General features: G+C 50.1%; 1 protein-coding gene across 2 annotated transcripts in view; it reads right to left on the bottom strand.

Moving 5' to 3' along the window:
• Positions 1-21,442, bottom strand: part of DET1 (DET1 partner of COP1 E3 ubiquitin ligase) — a 90,215-nt gene extending 68,773 nt beyond the window's left edge. Inside the window, exons 1-2 of one of the 2 annotated variants that reach the window (XM_069766233.1) lie at positions 21,397-21,442; positions 5,082-6,187 (exon numbers count right to left, since the gene is read on the bottom strand). In XM_069766233.1, the coding sequence (XP_069622334.1) occupies positions 5,082-6,179 (1,098 nt within the window). In that variant the 5' untranslated portion in view covers positions 6,180-6,187; positions 21,397-21,442. The remainder of the gene's footprint in view (positions 1-5,081; positions 6,188-21,396) is intronic. The other variant, XM_069766234.1, reaches the window with a different exon arrangement.
• Positions 21,443-22,351: the final 909 nt, after the last annotated feature.

The raw sequence follows: 22,351 nt of genomic DNA, 5'->3' as shown, positions 1-22,351 counted from the left end.
ATACCAGTAGTGGTCCTTGGGCAAGACTACTAACACTATAGTGTCTACCCTCAATAAACATAAGAGTGTCACGAACAAAGAGAGTCATACCAGCTCGGACATCGCCCGGATTAACAAGGTCCACATCAGATGTCGAGGAACCAGGACAATCTGATGATAAATGGGCTACTGGAACAAACCATACATGAACAAGGCAAGAGAACCTGGATCTTATTAAATATGAGAGAGGATATTTGAAGCGAAGGAGAAAACTCTGGATGGATACAAGACCTGCATGTCCACTGACTGAGAAACACCCAACATTTCAATATCATAAAGAAAAAGTCACAACTTGAAATGGATCAAATGCACTGCCGATCCACCCCACATGAAGACCTGGAAGTGCAACATTTTCAACCCCCTGAAAATCCTGATCCAATCCTGCAACTAGAGAGCACTGCAGCTGATCAGAAACAGATCTCAGATAAACTAAATACCATCAATACCACCAGACAGTATGCTAGAAGATGCCAATAGAGCATCAATACCTACCACCACCAAAGCGCAAACTAAAACTGATCTATGCTACGGCCTCAGCAAGAATAACAAAACTACTTGCCCCTTGGAAAAAAAGACTGGAGACAAAGATCAAAGGTGACACAAAGGAAAGTCAGCCAACTAACAGAAATACAGAAGGTTGTAAAGATCAAGAATAAGACCAAGTTAGACAAGTACCAAGGCCTGACCCCAACTGAAGCCCTAGAGACTGCTAAACAAAGGCTCCGAGCACTCGCTGAAAGACTAGGAAGATACACTAGAGGAGCTGAGGCCAAGAAGATAAATGCCCTGTTCTCCAAAAGAACCATACAAGGTGTACTCCCAACTACAGAGTAACAACACAAAAGGCAGCAACTCCAACAATAGCAGAGACCAGAGACTGAACAATACTGGAGGAACATATGGGAGAAGAAAAAAAAACACACAACACCAGTGCAATGTGGCTGCAAGATCTAAGAATGAAACACAGCAACCACCTAGAGCAAGATCCAGTCACCATTACAGTAGCAGACATCCAACAGCAGGTCAAGTATATGAAGAACTGGACAGCACCGGGCCCAGACATGACAGTTCCATACAACTACTGCCCAATAACTGGCCTTACAACAACATGGAAACTCCTGTCAGGCATCATAGCAACCAAGCTACAGAGCCATATAAACCATATGAATCCAGCTCAGAAAGGCATTGGGACCAACACCAGAGGCTTTAAGCACCAGCCCCTAGTAAATAGAGCAGTCACTCAAGACTCAAGATTCAGACAGACCAATCTCAGCCTGGATTGACTGTAGGAAATCCTATGACTCAATGCCACACACATGGATCTGTGAATGCTTGGCTCTCTACAATGTCAACAGGAAATCAAGAACCTTCCTCAGAAACTCAGTGGGGCAATGAGAACAACATTGGAAGTCAACTCAAGACAACTAGTAAAAGTGACCATCAAATGCAGCATATACCAAGGTGGTGCACTGTCTTCACTGCTGTTCTGCATAGGCTTGAACCCCCTCAGTCAGATAATTGCAGAGTCTGGCTATGGATACAAGTTCAAGAGTGGAAGCATCATCAGCCACCTCCTCTATATGGATGACATCAAGATGTATGCGAAAAACAAATAAGACATCAATTCACTGATCCATCTGACAAGGATCTACAGTGAAGACATCAGGATGTCCTTTGGACTGCAGAAGAGCGGTCGGTTGGTAATAAAGAGAGGCAAAGTAGTCAAGACTGATGGAGTGGAATTACCAGCAGGACACATAGCAGATGTGCAAACATGCTAAAAGTACCTTGGCATCCCACAGGGATATGGTAACCATTATGAGGAGGCAAGGAAAGCTGCAACATCTAAATACCATCAAAGGGTAAGAACGGTTCTGAAGAGCTAGCTCAATGGGAAGAATAAAATCTGTGCCATCAAAACATATGCCCTGCCAGTTATCAGATACCCTGCTGGCATAGTGTGCTGGCCAAAAGAAGAGATGGAAGCTGTAGATGTAAAGACACGAAAGCTCCTTACAATGCATGGAGATCTCCACCCTAAAGGTACCTTCACACTGAGCAACTTTCCAACGAGAACGACAGCGTTCCGTGACGTTGCAGTGTCCTGGATATCGTTGTGTTTGACACGCAGCAGCGATCAGGATCCTGCTGTGACATTGCTGGTCGTAGCTGAAAGTCCGGAACTTTATTTGGTCGTCAGGTCGGCGTGATTCGTCATGTTTGACAGCAAAAGCAACGATGCCTGCAATGGTTTTCCATGGAGCGAACAACCAGTGAGAACGATAAGTACGTCACTGGATCGCTCCTGCATCGCTCAGCTGTTGCCGGTGTTTGACATCTCCTAGCGACCTAAACAGCGACGCTGCAGCGATCGGCTCATTGTCTATATCGCTGCAGCGTCGCTAAATGTGACGGTACCTTAAGACAGCTACAACAACAGATCTGGAAGGAAGAACAGGAAGATGAAGCGCCATGGCAAGGCAAGCCGCTGCATGGGACGTACCATCGACAGATAATAGAGGTGGCTGACATGGAGAAATTCTACCAATGGCTGGAGAAAGTTGGACTCCGAGACACACAAAGGCACTAATCATAGCAGCACAAGAGCAAGCACTAAGTACCAGATCCATAGAAGCAGGAATCTACCACACAAGACAAGACCCAAGGTGCAGACTACGCAAAGAAACCTCAGAAACAGTACAACACATAGTGGCAGGGTGCAAAATGCAAGCAGGAACAGCTTATACCGAACGCCACAACCAAGTAGCAAGAATTGTATACAGGAACATCTGCACAGCATATGAGCTAAGTCCCCCTAAGTCCAGGTGGGAGACCCCAGAGAAAGTGGTGAAGAATGAAAGGGCTAAAATCCTGTGGGACTTCAAGATCCAGATGGATAAGCAGGTGTTGGCTAACCAACCAGACATTGTGATAGTAGACAAGGGATAGAATATATATATATATATATATATATATATATATATATATATATATATATATATATATATATATATATATATATATATATATATATATATCCCGCCCCCTGCACAGTAGCTCCGCCACCCCCGCACATAATCCCGCCCCCCACCCCATCACCACACACAATCCCGCCCCCACGCGTTACCGTGCGAGGCTCCGCCCCACACGGTACCGCGCGAGGCTCCGCCCCCACACGGTACCACGCGAGGCTCCGCCCCCACACGGTACCACGCGAGGCTCCGCCCCCACACGGTACCGCGCGAGGCTCCGCCCCCACACGGTACCGCGCGAGGCTCCGCCCCCACACATTAACACACGCAGCACTTTTTTAATGTAATTCAACCACTTCAGCCAAGGTAAACGTACATTTAATTGAATCCTCATTCTCAAAATGAGCCAAGAAGAGTCACCAGGTCCATCTCACAGGCCGCAGGAAAATCCGGACAACGATGCAGTAGCTGATCGACAACAACAATATCGTAGGATTGGCTATCAACAACGAACACCTGAGCAGATTGATAAGGACAGAGAGATATCACAAGGCTTATATCAACCGAGTGACAGAAAGAAGGGAAGCTGATATATATAACCAGCGTCAACGAAGAAGGAATTTGACACGTGCGGAAGTTGAAAACAACAATGATTGTCGACGTAAACTGCCACCACCTTCGAGGTATGCAGCAAGAAATCCAGAGAATATACCCAGTGAACACCACGTGGGAAAGCGAGACGTTACGTGTAGTGATTGCGGTGCATCTCACGTTTGGAAAGAAAAATTACACAGTGCAAAGTTTGCGTCGTGCTGCGGAAGTGGTACTATACACTTATTTTACGTTAATTTACCTCCTGCGTAAGCGCTGTTGAATGTTCTCATTATTTACTTTAGTTTAATCACCAGCAGCGTTAATTAGATAGCAATGAGTGTGCCGAGCGTTAGCTGGCTATAAACAGCTAGTAATATGATATGATAATAGATGTGGCAGTGCCAATGTTGCATATATTTTGGACATATATAATCATATACACATTTATTAACGTTTTGGACATATATAATCATGTACACATTTATTAAAGTTTTGTATTGTTGAGAAGAAAAAAAAATTGAAACAAAATAATACACTTGGGTTTGTATCACCATATTCTGAGATCTGAAGGTTTTTTTAGTTTTCTGTTAATGGACCTGGATGAGAGCTTGTTTGCACACAGAGCTGCAGTTTCTATTGACACCATATTGGGGTACATATAGTATTTTGATTGCTTTTTTATTGCAATTTTTGGAGGTGGAGTAAGAAATGTGGAGGACTGAATTAAAGCAATTCTGGAAAGTAAATTTTTCTTTTAGCCATTTAACGCATGGTGTAAATGTTTTATATTTTGACAGATTGGAAATAAATAACAGGGAGGAACGAATGGCCTGGGAGGGATATATTACCATAGAAAAATAGAAGGGGAGAACCCCATTGTGTAAACCCTCTCTAACAGGTTATAAAACTTAACTTTTATCAATGATATTACAAAAAATAGTGTTTTTTAAAAAAAAACTATCCCTAATCTGCCACTACATAGATTCTATAAGCCGCTGCTACCATCTATCAAACAAAGGGTCACCAGGGGATGGGACACTTTTATGGACACAACAAAACATTGTTTTTTTTTGTTTTTTTTCAATATGTGAATGTGGAAAAAAGGGGCCACTAACCCATTGCCTCAAACCTGGTATACTTGCACACCAGCAAGGAGGCCATTTACTAGCCGCTGTCAAGTGACTGAAAGCGGTAATTAAATGGTTATCCAGCCGCAATTGGAGATAGCGTTAGTCCCTGCTGTTAGAGACAGATGTTGGCTGTGAAACACAGACGGTACCGGCTTGGTGTTGAGGGATCAGCTCCTCTTCACACCCTGCACGCAATAAAGGATGTTAAGGGGTTAAAAAAAAAAAAACTATCTGCCAATAATTTTTTTGTTTTTACTTGTCCGATGACCCCTTTAAAAACAAAATAAAAATAAAAAAGTGTCCACCCTTACGAAAGTAGAAGTAATTTAGGAAAAATCTTTTATACCTGTACCTGTGATGGGTCGTTGACTCGTAGTGTAACCACATCCTCGCTGGTGTACTTGATGAATAGGTGACTTTCATCCAGTAGTTGCATCTTCCACATTCTGAGTTGTCTTAGTTGGTCAAAATACTGGAAAAACCGCCTTTTGGCCGTGGCACTACCATCTCGCTCTGCCCTCCTCCATAGGTAAACCAGAAGTCTATGCTTCAATGAATTAATAAATGGCTCATTGTATAAATTTGCCATTCCAGTTTGAGTTTCGCGTTGTACTTCAGGGTAAACAGCGGACAATATTAGTAGGTCGTCTTCGTAACAAAATCGCCCTATAGTCCGTACGTCAATGAAGGTGCCTTCTGTCGTCACCTGAAAGACATGAATGGTTTGTTGCTGCACAGAAAGGATGGCCAGGATGTTTTTATACAAGTACAGGCCTTGGTTGTGTGAAAGGATGATTTTATCACATTTAAAGGTCCTGGTGTCACAGAGTCTGCCGGTGTGGAGGTCTATTATGTGAAGGGAATAGTCCTCCAGGGGGGATCTGGGGTTGGGAGTCACAGACTCACTATTACGATAGATTTCATGAAAAGGTGGATATGGTTCCTCGGGAAGATAGGCTGCCGATCCCACAATCACATAACGACAGTCATCAGTAAACAGGCTGCACTCTCTGTTCAAGTGCTCCCCATTTGAAGCCACATTAGTGATATGGAGGAGAACAAAAAAGCGCTCAAACAAGCGTCCTCGAATGTTCACCGACCGCTGATCATTAGAATTTGCCAAGATTTCGCCTTCGTAGCCATTTAAAAGATCTTCAGCTGCCTGGCAGCCTTGATACTCATAAATCTCTAAGGAGGTCTGATCAGAAGAAAACGCAATAAAGTATCTACCATCCGGGGAGAACTTGCGCAGGAAACATGGCGGCTTTTCCACATTGACAACTGTGTAGTTAGGAAAGACATTCTGATGGAAAATACGCACTTGGTGCCAGTGAGAGCCAGGCTTCCCCGAGCTGATCTTCCGGCGTTCGAGGCGATGGATTACATTTTGGTTCTGTATTCTCCGGGGTTTAATAGTAGGGGCGTGATAATCCATCTTAAACATACCTTCATCTACAAAAACAAATATAACAAAAGTGACTTAACTATTCAAAATCTATCTAAACAATTCTTTAAAACAAACTGAAAATTAACGGATTCTCTCCAATTAACGCATTGAAGAACTATTCACGCTACGTTTTTCCTTCATTTTTTTCAGCACTTTTTTTTTGCCATGGTAGGCAAAGACGAAGAGGGGGCTGTGCCGGCTCTCACCTCCTCTTGATGTTCGATTTGTCTGAAGGTGGGGGCAGTGATGCCAGTGCCCATTGGGCGCCGGGCTCACGTGTTATAAGAAACGCACGAGAGCCCTGGGAAGTTCAGATCCAGAAAGGTTTGCGCCAGTAGTGGACAACCCCTTTAAGGGGAAACAGTCAACACATTTTTGCTATGGAATCTAAGATCTGCATGGATGGATACCTTCCGAGGATCTGTCACGTCCAACGATGTAAATCCATCTGAAGGGGTTAAAATATTTTGCAGCCACGAGCTTTGCTAATGCAACGTTGCTCATGTCTGCAAAACTCCGGAGCATGTAGGTAAAGTAGGTCAATGACCTATATTTACCTGCATTTGCGGTGAGGCGCCCTCTGCTGGCTGTTCCTAGATCGTGGGAACTTTCCTAGAAAGCTCCCTGGCTCGAGTTCATATGAGGACAACCAGCAGAGGGCGCCTCACCGCAAATGCAGGTAAATATAGGTCAATGACCTACTTTACCTACATTCTCCGGGGTTTTGCAGACATGAGCAACGTTGCATTAGCAAAGCTCGTGGCTGCAAAATATTTTAACCCCTTCAGATGGATTTACATCGTTGGACGTGACAGATCCTCGGAAGGTATGTATATTGTTGGTTTACTTTTTTTTTTTATTTACAGATCGAGGGTCTTCAGTGAGTGGATTGAGAGTAGAATAAATTAATACAAAAACCTTTGTGATTTTTTCATTAAATTAATTTTTAATAATGTGTGTGTGTTTTTTTTTTAACCCTTTACTAGTATTGGATTAATAATGGATAGGTGTCATAATTGACGCCTCTCCATTATTAATTTGGCTTAATTTTACCTTACAATAGCAAGGTGGCATTAACCCTTCATTACCCCATATCCCACCGCTACACGGGAATGGGAAGAGAGTGGCCAAGTGCCAGAATAGGCGCATCTTCCAGATGTGCCTTTTCTGGGGTGGCTGGGGGCAGGTGTTTTTAGCCAGGGGGGGGCCTATAACCGTGGACCCTCTCCAGGCTATTAATATCTGCCCTCAGTCACTGGCTTTACTACTCTGGCGGAGAAAATTGTGCGGGAGCCCACGCCAATTTTTTTCCGCCATTTAACCCTTTAATTTACTAGCTAGAACGGCCAAATTTTGCATAGACACACTACTGACATTAGTAGTGTGGAATATGCAAAAAAAAAATGGGGATATGAGATGGTTTACTGTATGTAAACCATGTCTCATATCATGTCGGGTTTAGGAAGGAGAAAGCAAAAGCCGGTAATTGAATTACCGGCTTTTGCTAGATCGCGCTGTATGAAGTAATAAATATATATGCATATATGTGTCTCACTGACATATATATATATTTATATATACCTATTCTATGTGTACACATTTATTCTACCTATTCTACTGTAAGCTGTCAGTGTGATTTTACTGTACACCGCAATGAATTACCGGCTTTTCTCGCTAACACCGCTGCGTATTCCTCGCAAGTCACACTGCTGGTCCTTGTGTGATCCGTATTTTTGGGGCTTCCATAGACTTTCATTGACGTTTTATTTGCGCAATACGGTGACAAACGCAGCATGCTGCGATTTTCTACGGCCGTAGAAAGCCGTATAATACTGATCAGGAAAATACGGCAGATAGGAGCAGGGGCATAGAGAATAATTGTGCCGTATTTTATGCGAGTTTTACGGACGTAGTTTCTGCGCTCTTACGTCCGTAAAACTCGCTAGTGTGAGGCCGGCCTAAGAGTATGTTTTACATGTACGCCAACACCTCTACGACAGCCCTATCATCTCTGAGCAGAGCGGAAAACACTTGAATCAAGAATACGGCTCAAAACTGCAAGCATTCTCCTTTTAGTCTAAAGACAAAATATAAAAAGCCTACAAGAAACAAATTGAGCAAATACCATGCGGCTACTAAATAAGTAAAAAGCAAAAGTGCATTTAAATAACACAGTTCTTAGTAATACTGCTTTTGATCAAAAATAGCATAAAAGCCACCACACTGGCGACAAGGTGACCCTGATCAGGAGGGACCTACACTGGCTAATATTAGAAACCTTACCATGTGTCAGAGCTGACCTCAGTGTGTGAATAAGGGAAGACAAAAGGACTGGGCCCAACCAGTGGACACCAATGCAGAAACTAGCACAAGTCTCTCGCATCAATACTGCCGCCGGCACTCGGACCGAAGTGTGCGGCTGCATGTATTTCGGTTGGTCAAATTTTTTATATTTTTTATAAATGCACAAAACATATCGACCTAAATTTATCTTTATCATAAAGTACAATGTGCCACGAAAAAAGTCACCGAATCACTGGGATATGTTGATACAGGAAAGATATATATCTTGGTACCGTGTTAGCCAGTAGATAGAAAAATATTTAGAATTGAGAGTCCTTAGTGGTTGATACCTTTTAATGGCTAACTGAAAAGATGGTAACACACTGCAAGCTTTCGAGACTACACAGGACTCTTCATCAGAAATTCTGAAGAATCACATATTTATGCACATGGATAAGACAGGTGACATGAAACAGAATTACCAAGAGTGATAAACCGTTATGTCCATAAATATTGGACCAGTTCTTAGATAAGGAATGTTTTAGACCGCAGCATGTTTGTTTATGATGCAGAAACGTTCAGTCTCCGCAGCGTAAATTTCCCACTGACTATCATTAGATGCGGTAAAACCACATCTAATCATTAGTCACGGTAAAACCGCATCTAATTATTAGTCACGTGTAATACCTGCGGGAACTCCGCTTACTACGCATGTGTACTAATTGAAATAATGTCTTACCTTGTGACACCGCCGGAAGTTCGTGTCCACTGCAGTTCTTGCGATGACTGAGCTGACCGCGAGAACTGCCGTGCACGTGACAGCCGGGGTTATTTCCGGTCACTAGGCAAGTTCTCACGGTTAGAGGATTGTGAGAATTGCAGTGCAGGTGACCACAGGAGACCAAGTTATCTCCGGTTGTCATCAACAAGCTCTGCTGTGTCTGGATGTCAGGCTGAGCCAGGCATCCAGATGTAGCAGACCTGGAGATCGTCATGGGACACTCGTTATTTAGGACTACGTCGGACAGGGAGTATTTGTGTTGGTATATTATTTTATTTTTATTACAGGAGCTCGAGAGCATCGCACAGATTAGGAGTAAAAATAAAATGGGAAAACTTTTATTTCAATAACATATTTTATTCTGGCTGTGTCTTTATTTAGCATCTAACAACTATAGGATTAGCAATGGATAGGTGTCTAATTGACACCTCTCCATTACTAAGCCGGCTTAATGTCACCTTACAATACACAGGTGACATTAACCCCACAAATATTACCCCACTTGCCACCGCTACAGGGCAAGTGGGAAGAGTCGGGTAAATTGCCACAATTGGCACATCTTTGGATGCGCCAAATGTGGGGCTTCTGCAGGCTGTTATTTTTAGGCTGGTGAGGGCCAAAATCCATGGGCCTCGCCGGCCTGAGAATACCAGGCCGCAGCAGTCTGCTTTTTACTTGGCTAGTTAAAAAAAAAAAAAATAGGAGGTGCCCACACTATTCTTTTTGGAGGGGATCCCACATTTTTGCTAACCATCCAAGGTAAGCAGACTGCTACGGCCTGGTATTTTCAGGCTGGTCAGGTTCATGGATATTGGATCCCTACCAGCTTGAGAACACCAGGCCGCAGCTGCTTTTTCCTTGGCTGGTTAACAAATATAGGGGGACCCCATGCTGTTTTATTTTGGAGGGAATCCCCCTATTTTGCTAACCATCCAAGGTAAGCAGACTGCTGCGGCCTGGTATTATCAGGCTGGTAAGGTTCATAGATTGGTTCCTTACCAGCCTGAAATACCAGTCCCAGTAGTCTGCTTTAAATATATAGGGGACCCCATGCCATTTAAAAAAAAAAACTAATAAAAAAAACAACATTACATATTACTGACCTCTCTCTGCTTTCAGGAACTTCCTGTGTGGTCGGGTGTCACACTTGCGAGTGTGATGCGAGAGACTCGCGTGAGTCTCTCGCATCAACACCTAGCACTGCCACCAGCACTCTGGACCGCCCCTGGATGAGTATAATATAACCTGTTTTTCTTATCTTTCAGGTTACATCGGGGCTTATCTACAGCATTACAGATTGCTGTAGATAAGCCCCTGAGACCGGTGGCCGAAGCTTATAGGTGAAATTTGGGGTGACAGATTCCCTTTAAAAAAACACAGTGGGGACCCCTCAATTCTTGATAACCAACCTTGCCAACGCTGATAGCTGAGGCCTGTCGGTGTTGCTGGCAGATTATCAAAAATACAAGGGAACCCACGCCATCTTTTTTTTTTTTTTTTTAAGAGTTCAGGCTGATGAATACTCCCATCAGCCGCTCCTGCTCTCGCTGTTATTAGTGGCAGCAGGTGTAGGCTGATGGGAGCAGTAATCCCATCATCCGAAGCCAGTGACCGGAGGTAAAATTTATACCTCCGATCACAGCTGCGGACTCACGCAGTCAATTCAGAGCTAAGGAACCACGGATGTCTGACTGGTGGTAATGATTTTACTGCCGATCAGAAGCAGTGTTTGCTGTGTTGTCATGCAGATGACAGCGCGACAAAGACATGATGTTCGGGGGGTGAAATCCGAACAGTAACACGGACTTACTGGTGAAGTCTGTGTTTGGGGCCCATGCCCGAACAGTAAGTATCGGTACGGACGCCAAACTTTACTGTTCTTAAAGTTACAGTGGTGAACCTGTATTTTCCTTTCCATACAGGCTCATAAAATTTAGAGCCCTATCCTCTCTGCTGATGATGCATTTACACTCCCTGACAGAAGATATGTCGCTTATCCATGTTATGTAAATAAAAGCTTATAACCTGACGTTAAATTAATTCATTGGTTGTATAAATAATTCTTTTGAAAGCTGAAACCCTCCGAAATGTGGTTTAGGTTAAGAAAATAAGTTGGCATCAATGCAGAAATATTGATCAGTTACGGGACACAGAATGGTCAGATTTTGGCAAGACAACAGTTTTGTCGCCTGGTCATATAATGCACCCAATCCTAGTTACATCCTCACCTGTGCTCAGTAAATGGTGTGTGTGTGTGTGTGTGTGTGTGTGTGTGTGTGTGTGTGTGTGTGTGTGTGTGTGTGTGTGTGTGTGTGTGTGTGTGTAAAAAACCCAGCACCCCAGACCTTTACTTGAAATGCAACTTGAGCTCTGACAACATGCCAAAAATCCACCCTGCGACCAAAGCCTGGATTATCAAGAGGCTGAAGACCAAATCCACTGCAGAGGTGGCTGGCACCTTTATGTGTCTCAGTGTCAAGTACAAAGAAATAAAAAAAAGATTTGAAGAGACTGGAGATGTGTTTAACAAGCCCAGGTCCGGCAGACCCCGCAAGAAAACCTCCTCAGGAGGAACGTTTGTTGGTTAGAAAATCCAAAGCAAACCCCTCTTCCACTGCAGCAGAGCTCCAACAGGCCTGGTCACCTCAAGTCCCTGTGTCAACTAGAACAGTTTGTAGGATTCTGTCTCGAAATGGCCTCCATGGTCGAATCAGTGCCCAGAAGCCAGCACTAAACAAAAGGCAAATAAAAACCGTTTGGCATTTGCAAAGTCCCACAGCCTGCTAAGCAGATGGATGCTGGAAAAATGGCAGAAGGTGGATTTCTCCAATGAATTTTCAGCAGAATTACACCACAGCTGCCGTAAATACTGCAGGAGAGTCACTGGAGCCCGTATGGATCCAAAATACACCCAGAAAACAGTTAAATTTGGTGGTGGAAAGATCGTGGTCTGGGGTTACATTCAGTATGGGGGTGTGTGAAACATTTGCAAGGTGGAAGACAATATCAATAGCCTAAAATATCAAGAAGTATTAGCTACCTCTTATATTCCAAATCAAAAAAGGGGTCAAATTCTGCCGCAGGATGGTGCTCCGTCTCATACATCCGTCTCTACGGCGGTTTCACACGTCAGTGGCTCCGGTAAGTGAGGTGACAGTTTCCTCACGTCCCGGAGACACTGACTTCCGTACACACATTGAAATCAATGTGTCTCTGCACATGTCAGCGTGTTTTCACAGACCGTGTGTCCGTGTGCAAAACACGGAGACATGTCAGTGTTCGTGGGAGCACACGGATTACACGGACCCATTAAAGTCAATGGGTCCGTGTAAAACACGTACCGCACACGGACATTGTCCGTGTGCAGTCCGTGTGCCATGCAGGAGACAGCGCTACAGTAAGCGCTGTCCCCCCCACATGGTGCTGAAGCCGCGATTCATATCTTCTCTGCAGCAGCGTTTGCTGTAGAGAAGATATGAAAAATCCTTTTTTTTTTTTGATCCCTGTCCCCAACCCCCTCCCACCCCGTGCGCCCGCCCGCTGTTATTAAAATACTCACCCGGCTCCCTCGCAGTGTCCTGTCCTGGCCGCAGCTTCTCCTGTATGCGGTCACGTGGGGCCGCCCATTACAGTCATGAATATGCGGCTCCACCTCCCACACTGATGTGCCACAGAAACGCACGGGCACATGGACACAGATAATTCCGGTACCGATTTTTCCGGTACCAGAATTATCTGGACGTGTGAGACTGGCCTACAACAAAGTTCCTCCAGGCAAAAAAGATCAAGGTGCTCAAGGACTGGCCAGCCCAGTCACCAGACTTGAACATCATTGAGCATGTTTGGGGTAGGATGAAAGGAAGCTTGGAAGACAAAAACAAAGAATCTAGATGAACTCTGGGAGGCATGTAAGGGTATATGCACACGATGCGGATTTTGCTGCAGATCCGCAGCGTGTCCGCAGCAGTTTCCCATGCGTTTACAGTTCAATGTAAACCTATGGGAAACCAAAAACGCTGTGCACATGCTGCGGAAAAAATTGCGCGGAAACGCAGCGGTTTACATTCCGCAGCATGTCACTTTTCTGCGGATTCCGCAGCGGTTTTACAACTGTCCCTATGTAAAACCGCAGTGAAAACCGCGGTGGTTTTCCACTGCGGATTTATCAAATCTGCTGAAATCCGCTGCAGAAAATGATAATTACTTACGGGTAATTTGATTTTCCGGAACCATGACAGCGCCGCACGTGAGAGATGGCATCCGCCCCCAGGAACAGGAAACCTGTAGCAGAGATATAAGAATGGGGCGGCCCCTCTCTCCTCAGTTTGTTTGCAGAGTATGGAAGATGACCGCTTTGTTAGTACACAGTTATGTATCATATTTACATTTGTATAGCCATTTCGTTAGCTCTTGTGTACACACATGCTTTGTACATATACATTTATCCATATACAATAAGTTTTTTTTGTGAATCACACCACCATCACCAAGATAGGGCGGGAATTAATGCGGCGCTGTCATGGTTCCGGAAAATCAAATTACCCATAAGTAATTATCATTTTTCCCTTCACCATGACAGCGCCGCACGTGAGAGGAAAAAATAGAAGATTCCTAGGGTGGGACGACAGCAGACAACACCTTTCTCCCAAAAGACAAGTCTGATTGACCTAAGTCTAACCTATAATGTCGGAAGAAGGTAGAGGGTGAGGACCATACTGCCGCTTTACAAATCTGTTCTATCGAGGCGTTAGCCCTTTCCGCCCAAGAAGTGGCTATAGCACGCGTGGAGTGAGCCGTAACACCCTGTGGGGGAACTTGACCAGAAAAAGAATACGAAAGTGAAATAGCCGTACGCAACCACCGTGCAATAGTTGCCTTTGAGGCCTTTTTTCCCCTGTTTGTCCCCTGATAGGTGACAAAAAGGGCCGATGACTGACGCCAGGAATTTGTGGCCTCTAAGTATTGAAGGAGGCAGCGTCTGACATCGAGACAATGGAAGGTCTTCTCTCCCTGGGATTTTGGTTGGGAACAAAAAGAGGGCAGAATAATTTCCTGGTCTCTATGAAATTGAGGAGAGAGGGGCCGCCCCATTCTTATATCTCTGCTACAGGTTTCCTGTTCCTGGGGGCGGATGCCATCTCTCACGTGCGGCGCTGTCATGGTGAAGGGAAAAAATCCGCAGTGGACCTAGAATACGTGTGCACGTACCCCAAGACTGCATTCTTTGCTATTCCTGATGACTTCATTAATCATTGTTGAACTGCATGGATGCAGTCCTTCAAGCTCATAGATGTCACACAAAATATTAAATATGACTAATAGCACCAAAACTTAATTTACCAATGTTATGTAACATATATTTGTATTTTAAGTTAATTATTCGTTTGAATATCACATTACTTTCTGTGGGTGACAAAACTTTTGTCTTTCCACAATCTGACCATTCTGTGTCCATTAAGGGTATGTGCACACGATGTGGATTTTGCTGTGGATCCGCAGCGGGTCCGCAGCTGTTTCCCATGAGTTTACAGTTCAATGTAAACCTATGGGAAACCAAAAACGCTGTGCACATGCTGCGGAAACGCAGCGGTTAACATTCCGCAGCATGTCACTTCTTTCTGCGGATTTCACAGCGGTTTTACAGCTGCCCCTATGGAAAACTGCAGTTGTAAAATCGCAGTGAAAACCGCAGAAAAACTGTAGTAAATCCACAATAAATCTGCAGCAAAAACGCAGCGTTTTTGCCCTGCAGCTTTATCAAATCTGCTGCGGAGACATCCGCAGTGGCCAAGAATACGTGTGCACATAGCCTAACTGATCAATATTTCTGCATTGATGCCAATTTATTTTCTAAACCTAAACCACATTTCGGAGGGTTTCATCTTTCAAAAGAATAATTTATACAACCAATGGATGAATTTAACGTCAGGTTATAAGCTTTTATTTACATAACATGGGTAAGCGACATAACTTCTGTCAGGGAGTGTAGTGTCCTAAGTCGACTATGGCTGCAGTCCATGGATCAATGCAGCATCATTCGGATATCTATTTGCAGTAGTATATACAGGTATCACTACCTCCCCACAAGTTTCACCTATACAGGCAACCACAGGGGGCCTCCGCTCTAAAGTGTTCATTGTAGATTGTAAGCTCTCACGAGCAGGGTCGCCTTATTTTGCTTTAATTATTGTATTGTTAACGTTGTTACTTATGACTTTTGTGTTTGAAACTGTTTAAACTGTAAAGCGCTGCGGAATATGTTGGCGCTATATAAATAAAGATTATTATTATTATTCTTGCACTCCGTTTTCACATTCATTATAACCCCAGGCACACAACCCATACCACAAATATAGAATTCCTTCACACCCAACACAGCGCCCCCTGCAGCTTCCACTCTGGATAAGGCTGTATGCAGATGGCTGTATTGATAATCAGGTGCATATTGATCTGTGTTTCTCGCGTTGCAGGTGGGGGGTCTGCGCTGACTCATTTCAGACATTGCTCCACTCTGTATAACAACAGTATGCGGAGATTTTTCTGCATGAACCAATAGGAAATCAGCTGTTTGCACGGGCCACAGTGGGCACCTCATGGCACCAGCCCGCATAATGGCCGCTGCTTATGTGGCTCTGTGGACACGGCCACTTGTTACTCACTTTACAATCTGTCTCCCTAACACCTCTTCTTGCTGTCCGTGAATGTGACGCTCACTACTGGCAGAGCACACACAGGGGGGCCCGCTCACTACTGGCAGAGCACACACAGGGGGGCCCGCTCACTACTGGCAGCGCACACACAGGGGGGCCCGCTCACTACTGGCAGCGCACACACAGGGGGGCCCGCTCACTGCTGACAGCGCGCACACACAGGGGGGCCCGCTCACTGCTGAGAGAGCGCACACACAGGGGGGCCCGCTCACTACTGGCAGCGCACACACAGGGGGGCCCGCTCACTACTGGCAGCGCACACACAGGGGGGCCCGCTCACTACTGGCAGCGCACACACAGGGGGGCCCGCTCACTACTGGCAGCGCACACACAGGGGGGCCCGCTCACTACTGGCAGCGCACACACACAGGGGGGCCCGCTCACTACTGGCAGCGCACACACACAGGGGGGCCCGCTCACTGCTGAGAGAGCGCACACACAGGGGGGCCCGCTCACTACTGGCAGCGCACACACAGGGGGGCCCGCTCACTACTGGCAGCGCACACACAGGGGGGCCCGCTCACTACTGGCAGCGCACACACAGGGGGGCCCGCTCACTACTGGCAGCGCACACACAGGGGGGCCCGCTCACTACTGGCAGCGCACACACAGGGGGGCCCGCTCACTACTGACAGCGCACACACGGGGGACCCGCTCACTACTGGCAGCGCACAGGGGGGCCCGCTCACTACTGACAGCGCACACACACACAGGGGGGCTCACTCACTACTGACAGCGCACACACAGGGGGGCCCGCTCACTACTGACAGCGCACACACAGGGGGGCCCGCTCACTACTGGCAGAGCACACACAGGGGGGCCCGCTCACTACTGACAGCGCACACAGGGGGGCCCGCTCACTACTGACAGCGCACACACAGGGGGGCCCGCTCACTACTGACAGCGCACACACAGGGGGGCCCGCTCACTACTGACAGCGCACACACAGGGGGGCCCGCTCACTACTGGCAGAGCACACACAGGGGGGCCCGCTCACTACTGGCAGAGCACACACAGGGGGGCCCGCTCACTACTGGCAGAGCACACACAGGGGGGCCCGCTCACTACTGGCAGAGCACACACAGGGGGGCCCGCTCACTACTGGCAGAGCACACACAGGGGGGCTCACTCACTACTGGCAGAGCACACACAGGGGGGCCCGCTCACTACTGACAGCGCACACACAGGGGGGCCCGCTCACTACTGACAGCGCACACACAGGGGGGCCCGCTCACTACTGGCAGCGCACACACAGGGGGGCCCGCTCACTACTGGCAGAGCACACACAGGGGGGCTCACTCACTACTAGCAGAGCACACACAGGGGGCCCGCTCACTACTGGCAGAGCACACACAGGGGGGCCCGCTCACTACTGGCAGCGCACACACAGGGGGGCCCGCTCACTACTGGCAGCGCACACACAGGGGGGCCCGCTCACTACTGGCAGAGCACACACAGGGGGGCCCGCTCACTACTGGCAGCGCACACACAGGGGGGCCCGCTCACTACTGGCAGCGCACACACAGGGGGGCCCGCTCACTACTGGCAGCGCACACACAGGGGGGCCCGCTCACTACTGGCAGAGCACACACAGGGGGGCCCGCTCACTACTGACAGCGCACACACACACAGGGGGGCTCACTCACTACTGACAGCGCACACACAGGGGGGCCCGCTCACTACTGGCAGCGCACACACAGGGGGGCCCGCTCACTACTGACAGCGCACACACAGGGGGGCCCGCTCACTACTGGCAGCGCACACACAGGGGGGCCCGCTCACTACTGGCAGAGCACACACAGGGGGGCCCGCTCACTACTGGCAGAGCACACACAGGGGGGCCCGCTCACTACTGGCAGAGCACACACAGGGGGGCCCGCTCACTACTGGCAGCGCACACACAGGGGGGCCCGCTCACTACTGGCAGCGCACACACAGGGGGGCCCGCTCACTGCTGACAGCGCGCACACACAGGGGGGCCCGCTCACTGCTGAGAGAGCGCACACACAGGGGGGCCCGCTCACTACTGGCAGCGCACACACAGGGGGGCCCGCTCACTACTGGCAGCGCACACACAGGGGGGCCCGCTCACTACTGGCAGCGCACACACAGGGGGGCCCGCTCACTACTGGCAGCGCACACACAGGGGGGCCCGCTCACTACTGGCAGCGCACACACACAGGGGGGCCCGCTCACTACTGGCAGCGCACACACACAGGGGGGCCCGCTCACTGCTGAGAGAGCGCACACACAGGGGGGCCCGCTCACTACTGGCAGCGCACACACAGGGGGGCCCGCTCACTACTGGCAGCGCACACACAGGGGGGCCCGCTCACTACTGGCAGCGCACACACAGGGGGGCCCGCTCACTACTGGCAGCGCACACACAGGGGGGCCCGCTCACTACTGGCAGCGCACACACAGGGGGGCCCGCTCACTACTGACAGCGCACACACGGGGGACCCGCTCACTACTGGCAGCGCACAGGGGGGCCCGCTCACTACTGACAGCGCACACACACACAGGGGGGCTCACTCACTACTGACAGCGCACACACAGGGGGGCCCGCTCACTACTGACAGCGCACACACAGGGGGGCCCGCTCACTACTGGCAGAGCACACACAGGGGGGCCCGCTCACTACTGACAGCGCACACAGGGGGGCCCGCTCACTACTGACAGCGCACACACAGGGGGGCCCGCTCACTACTGACAGCGCACACACAGGGGGGCCCGCTCACTACTGACAGCGCACACACAGGGGGGCCCGCTCACTACTGGCAGAGCACACACAGGGGGGCCCGCTCACTACTGGCAGAGCACACACAGGGGGGCCCGCTCACTACTGGCAGAGCACACACAGGGGGGCCCGCTCACTACTGGCAGAGCACACACAGGGGGGCCCGCTCACTACTGGCAGAGCACACACAGGGGGGCTCACTCACTACTGGCAGAGCACACACAGGGGGGCCCGCTCACTACTGACAGCGCACACACAGGGGGGCCCGCTCACTACTGACAGCGCACACACAGGGGGGCCCGCTCACTACTGGCAGCGCACACACAGGGGGGCCCGCTCACTACTGGCAGAGCACACACAGGGGGGCTCACTCACTACTAGCAGAGCACACACAGGGGGCCCGCTCACTACTGGCAGAGCACACACAGGGGGGCCCGCTCACTACTGGCAGCGCACACACAGGGGGGCCCGCTCACTACTGGCAGCGCACACACAGGGGGGCCCGCTCACTACTGGCAGAGCACACACAGGGGGGCCCGCTCACTACTGGCAGCGCACACACAGGGGGGCCCGCTCACTACTGGCAGCGCACACACAGGGGGGCCCGCTCACTACTGGCAGCGCACACACAGGGGGGCCCGCTCACTACTGGCAGAGCACACACAGGGGGGCCCGCTCACTACTGACAGCGCACACACACACAGGGGGGCTCACTCACTACTGACAGCGCACACACAGGGGGGCCCGCTCACTACTGGCAGCGCACACACAGGGGGGCCCGCTCACTACTGACAGCGCACACACAGGGGGGCCCGCTCACTACTGGCAGCGCACACACAGGGGGGCCCGCTCACTACTGGCAGAGCACACACAGGGGGGCCCGCTCACTACTGGCAGAGCACACACAGGGGGGCCCGCTCACTACTGGCAGAGCACACACAGGGGGGCCCGCTCACTACTGGCAGAGCACACACAGGGGGGCCCGCTCACTACTGGCAGAGCACACACAGGGGGGCCCGCTCACTACTGGCAGAGCACACACAGGGGGGCCCGCTCACTACTGGCAGCGCACACACAGGGGGGCCCGCTCACTACTGGCAGAGCACACACAGGGGGGCCCGCTCACTACTGGCAGAGCACACACAGGGGGGCCCGCTCACTACTGACAGCGCACACACACACAGGGGGGCTCACTCACTACTGACAGCGCACACACAGGGGGGCCCGCTCACTACTGGCAGCGCACACACAGGGGGGCCCGCTCACTACTGACAGCGCACACACAGGGGGGCCCGCTCACTACTGGCAGCGCACACACAGGGGGGCCCGCTCACTACTGGCAGAGCACACACAGGGGGGCCCGCTCACTACTGGCAGAGCACACACAGGGGGGCCCGCTCACTACTGGCAGAGCACACACAGGGGGGCCCGCTCACTACTGGCAGAGCACACACAGGGGGGCCCGCTCACTACTGGCAGAGCACACACAGGGGGGCTCCCTCACTACTGGCAGAGCACACACAGGGGGGCCCGCTCACTACTGACAGCGCACACACAGGGGGGCCCGCTCACTACTGACAGCGCACACACAGGGGGGCCCGCTCACTACTGGCAGAGCACACACAGGGGGGCCCGCTCACTACTGACAGCGCACACACAGGGGGGCCCGCTCACTACTGACAGCGCACACACAGGGGGGCCCGCTCACTACTGGCAGAGCACACACAGGGGGGCTCACTCACTACTAGCAGAGCACACACAGGGGGCCCGCTCACTACTGGCAGCGCACACACAGGGGGGCCCGCTCACTACTGGCAGAGCACACACAGGGGGGCTCCCTCACTACTGGCAGAGCACACACAGGGGGGCCCGCTCACTACTGACAGCGCACACACAGGGGGGCCCGCTCACTACTGACAGCGCACACACAGGGGGGCCCGCTCACTACTGGCAGAGCACACACAGGGGGTCCCGCTCACTACTGGCAGCGCACACACAGGGGGGCTCACTCACTACTGGCAGCGCACACACAGGGGGTCCCGCTCACTACTGGCAGCGCACACACAGGGGGGCTCACTCACTACTGGCAGCGCACACACAGGGGGGCCCGCTCACTACTGGCAGAGCACACACAGGGGGGCCCGCTCACTACTGGCAGAGCACACACAGGGGGGCCCGCTCACTACTGGCAGAGCACACAGGGGGGCTCACTCACTACTAGCAGAGCACACACAGGGGGCCCGCTCACTACTGGCAGCGCACACACAGGGGGGCCCGCTCACTACTGGCAGAGCACACAGGGGGGCTCACTCACTAAGGGCACGAACAGGGGGCTCACTACAGGTATCCAGGCTGGGAATTCTCTCAAAACCAAACCACTACACTTCCCGTCCAGATTATCAGATGTAACCCGGAGGAAACAACTGTGGCAAACCCTCAGCTGTGCAGAGGTAACGCCACACAGCTCCGTGCACTGCGGGCACTGGCACATTGTCACGGACACTCCCCCACAGACACTACAAAGTAGCGGCAAACTAACTGCGGCATCAACAGACAGCTGAATGACTGAGGAGGAGAGGAAGCACAGCCGCCGTGTGCCCCGGAGCGGGACTGCCGAACCCCTGACGTCACGCACTGAGCCAGCAGCAATGCCAGGGAGCAGCACCTCCACTCCCAGCGCCGGGCGCTCCGCGGACTTACCGGGGACAGGGAAATCCTAGTGGCTGCAGGACCTCTGATGACGTCATGGCCATATGACCAGTCCACGTGGGCGGAGCCTAAGCTATGTGCAGGAAGTGAGGTGCTGCCCGGGAGCAGGAAGACGCGAGGCTGCACGGGGTCTCCCTCTCTCACACGGGGTCTCCCTCTCTCACACGGGGTCTCCCTCACTGCACACGGGGTCCCTGCTGTCACTCACGGGCAGCGGTCTCCGTGTCTGCTACAAGTGTTATAATGATAGAATACCGGGCAGCGAGGCCCCGACACGATGGGCATCAAAATGGGCCCCGCAGGGTGGTAGCCAGAGGGCTAAATGCCTGTAGTCAGTGTCTCTTCTGCTGCTGTGAGTTCTCGTCCCTCCAGCCTGTCCTAAGGCTCTTTCACACATCAGGTTTTCACTGTCAGGCTCAATTCGGATAAATTTAAAAAAACCGGATCCGGTGGATGATGACTTCGCGTTTTGTCCAAATCTGCCGTGTCCGGTTTCTGGAAAAAATGTCCATAACAACGTTTTTTGTCTCCGGCGAAAAAGCTGAAAGTGCCGCGTCCAGCTGTTTGCTAGAATGGGAGCCGGAAGGTGCCGGATCCAGAAAATGACGGATTCCAGCTTTTTAAACTGAGCATGCTCCAAATTTTTTTTTTTACCCAATAATCTGGATATTCTAGTCGGATCTGTCACATCAGTTTTTCACAATCTGCTCCAGATCCAGTTTTTCCAACATTCGTCGGATGCAAAAAAAAACCTGATGTGTGAAAGAAGCCTTAATCTGGCGAATTTTTAAAAAAACGGATCCTTTCCAACTTGTGAAAAAGTGATGCGACAGATTTTTTTTCCGCCTGATCCGAGTTTGTGGATCTGCCGGCTATTTTCGATTCTGGAGAGGAGTGAGAGGAAATCCTCGAAAAATATGTTCAAGTCACCCGATCTGCGTGTTTC

Source organism: Ranitomeya imitator, chromosome 4 (assembly GCF_032444005.1).
Source record: "Ranitomeya imitator isolate aRanImi1 chromosome 4, aRanImi1.pri, whole genome shotgun sequence".
Taxonomy (NCBI): domain Eukaryota; kingdom Metazoa; phylum Chordata; class Amphibia; order Anura; family Dendrobatidae; genus Ranitomeya; species Ranitomeya imitator.
Note: the sequence above shows the minus strand (reverse complement) of the source record. Positions and strands in the feature narration are given on the sequence as shown.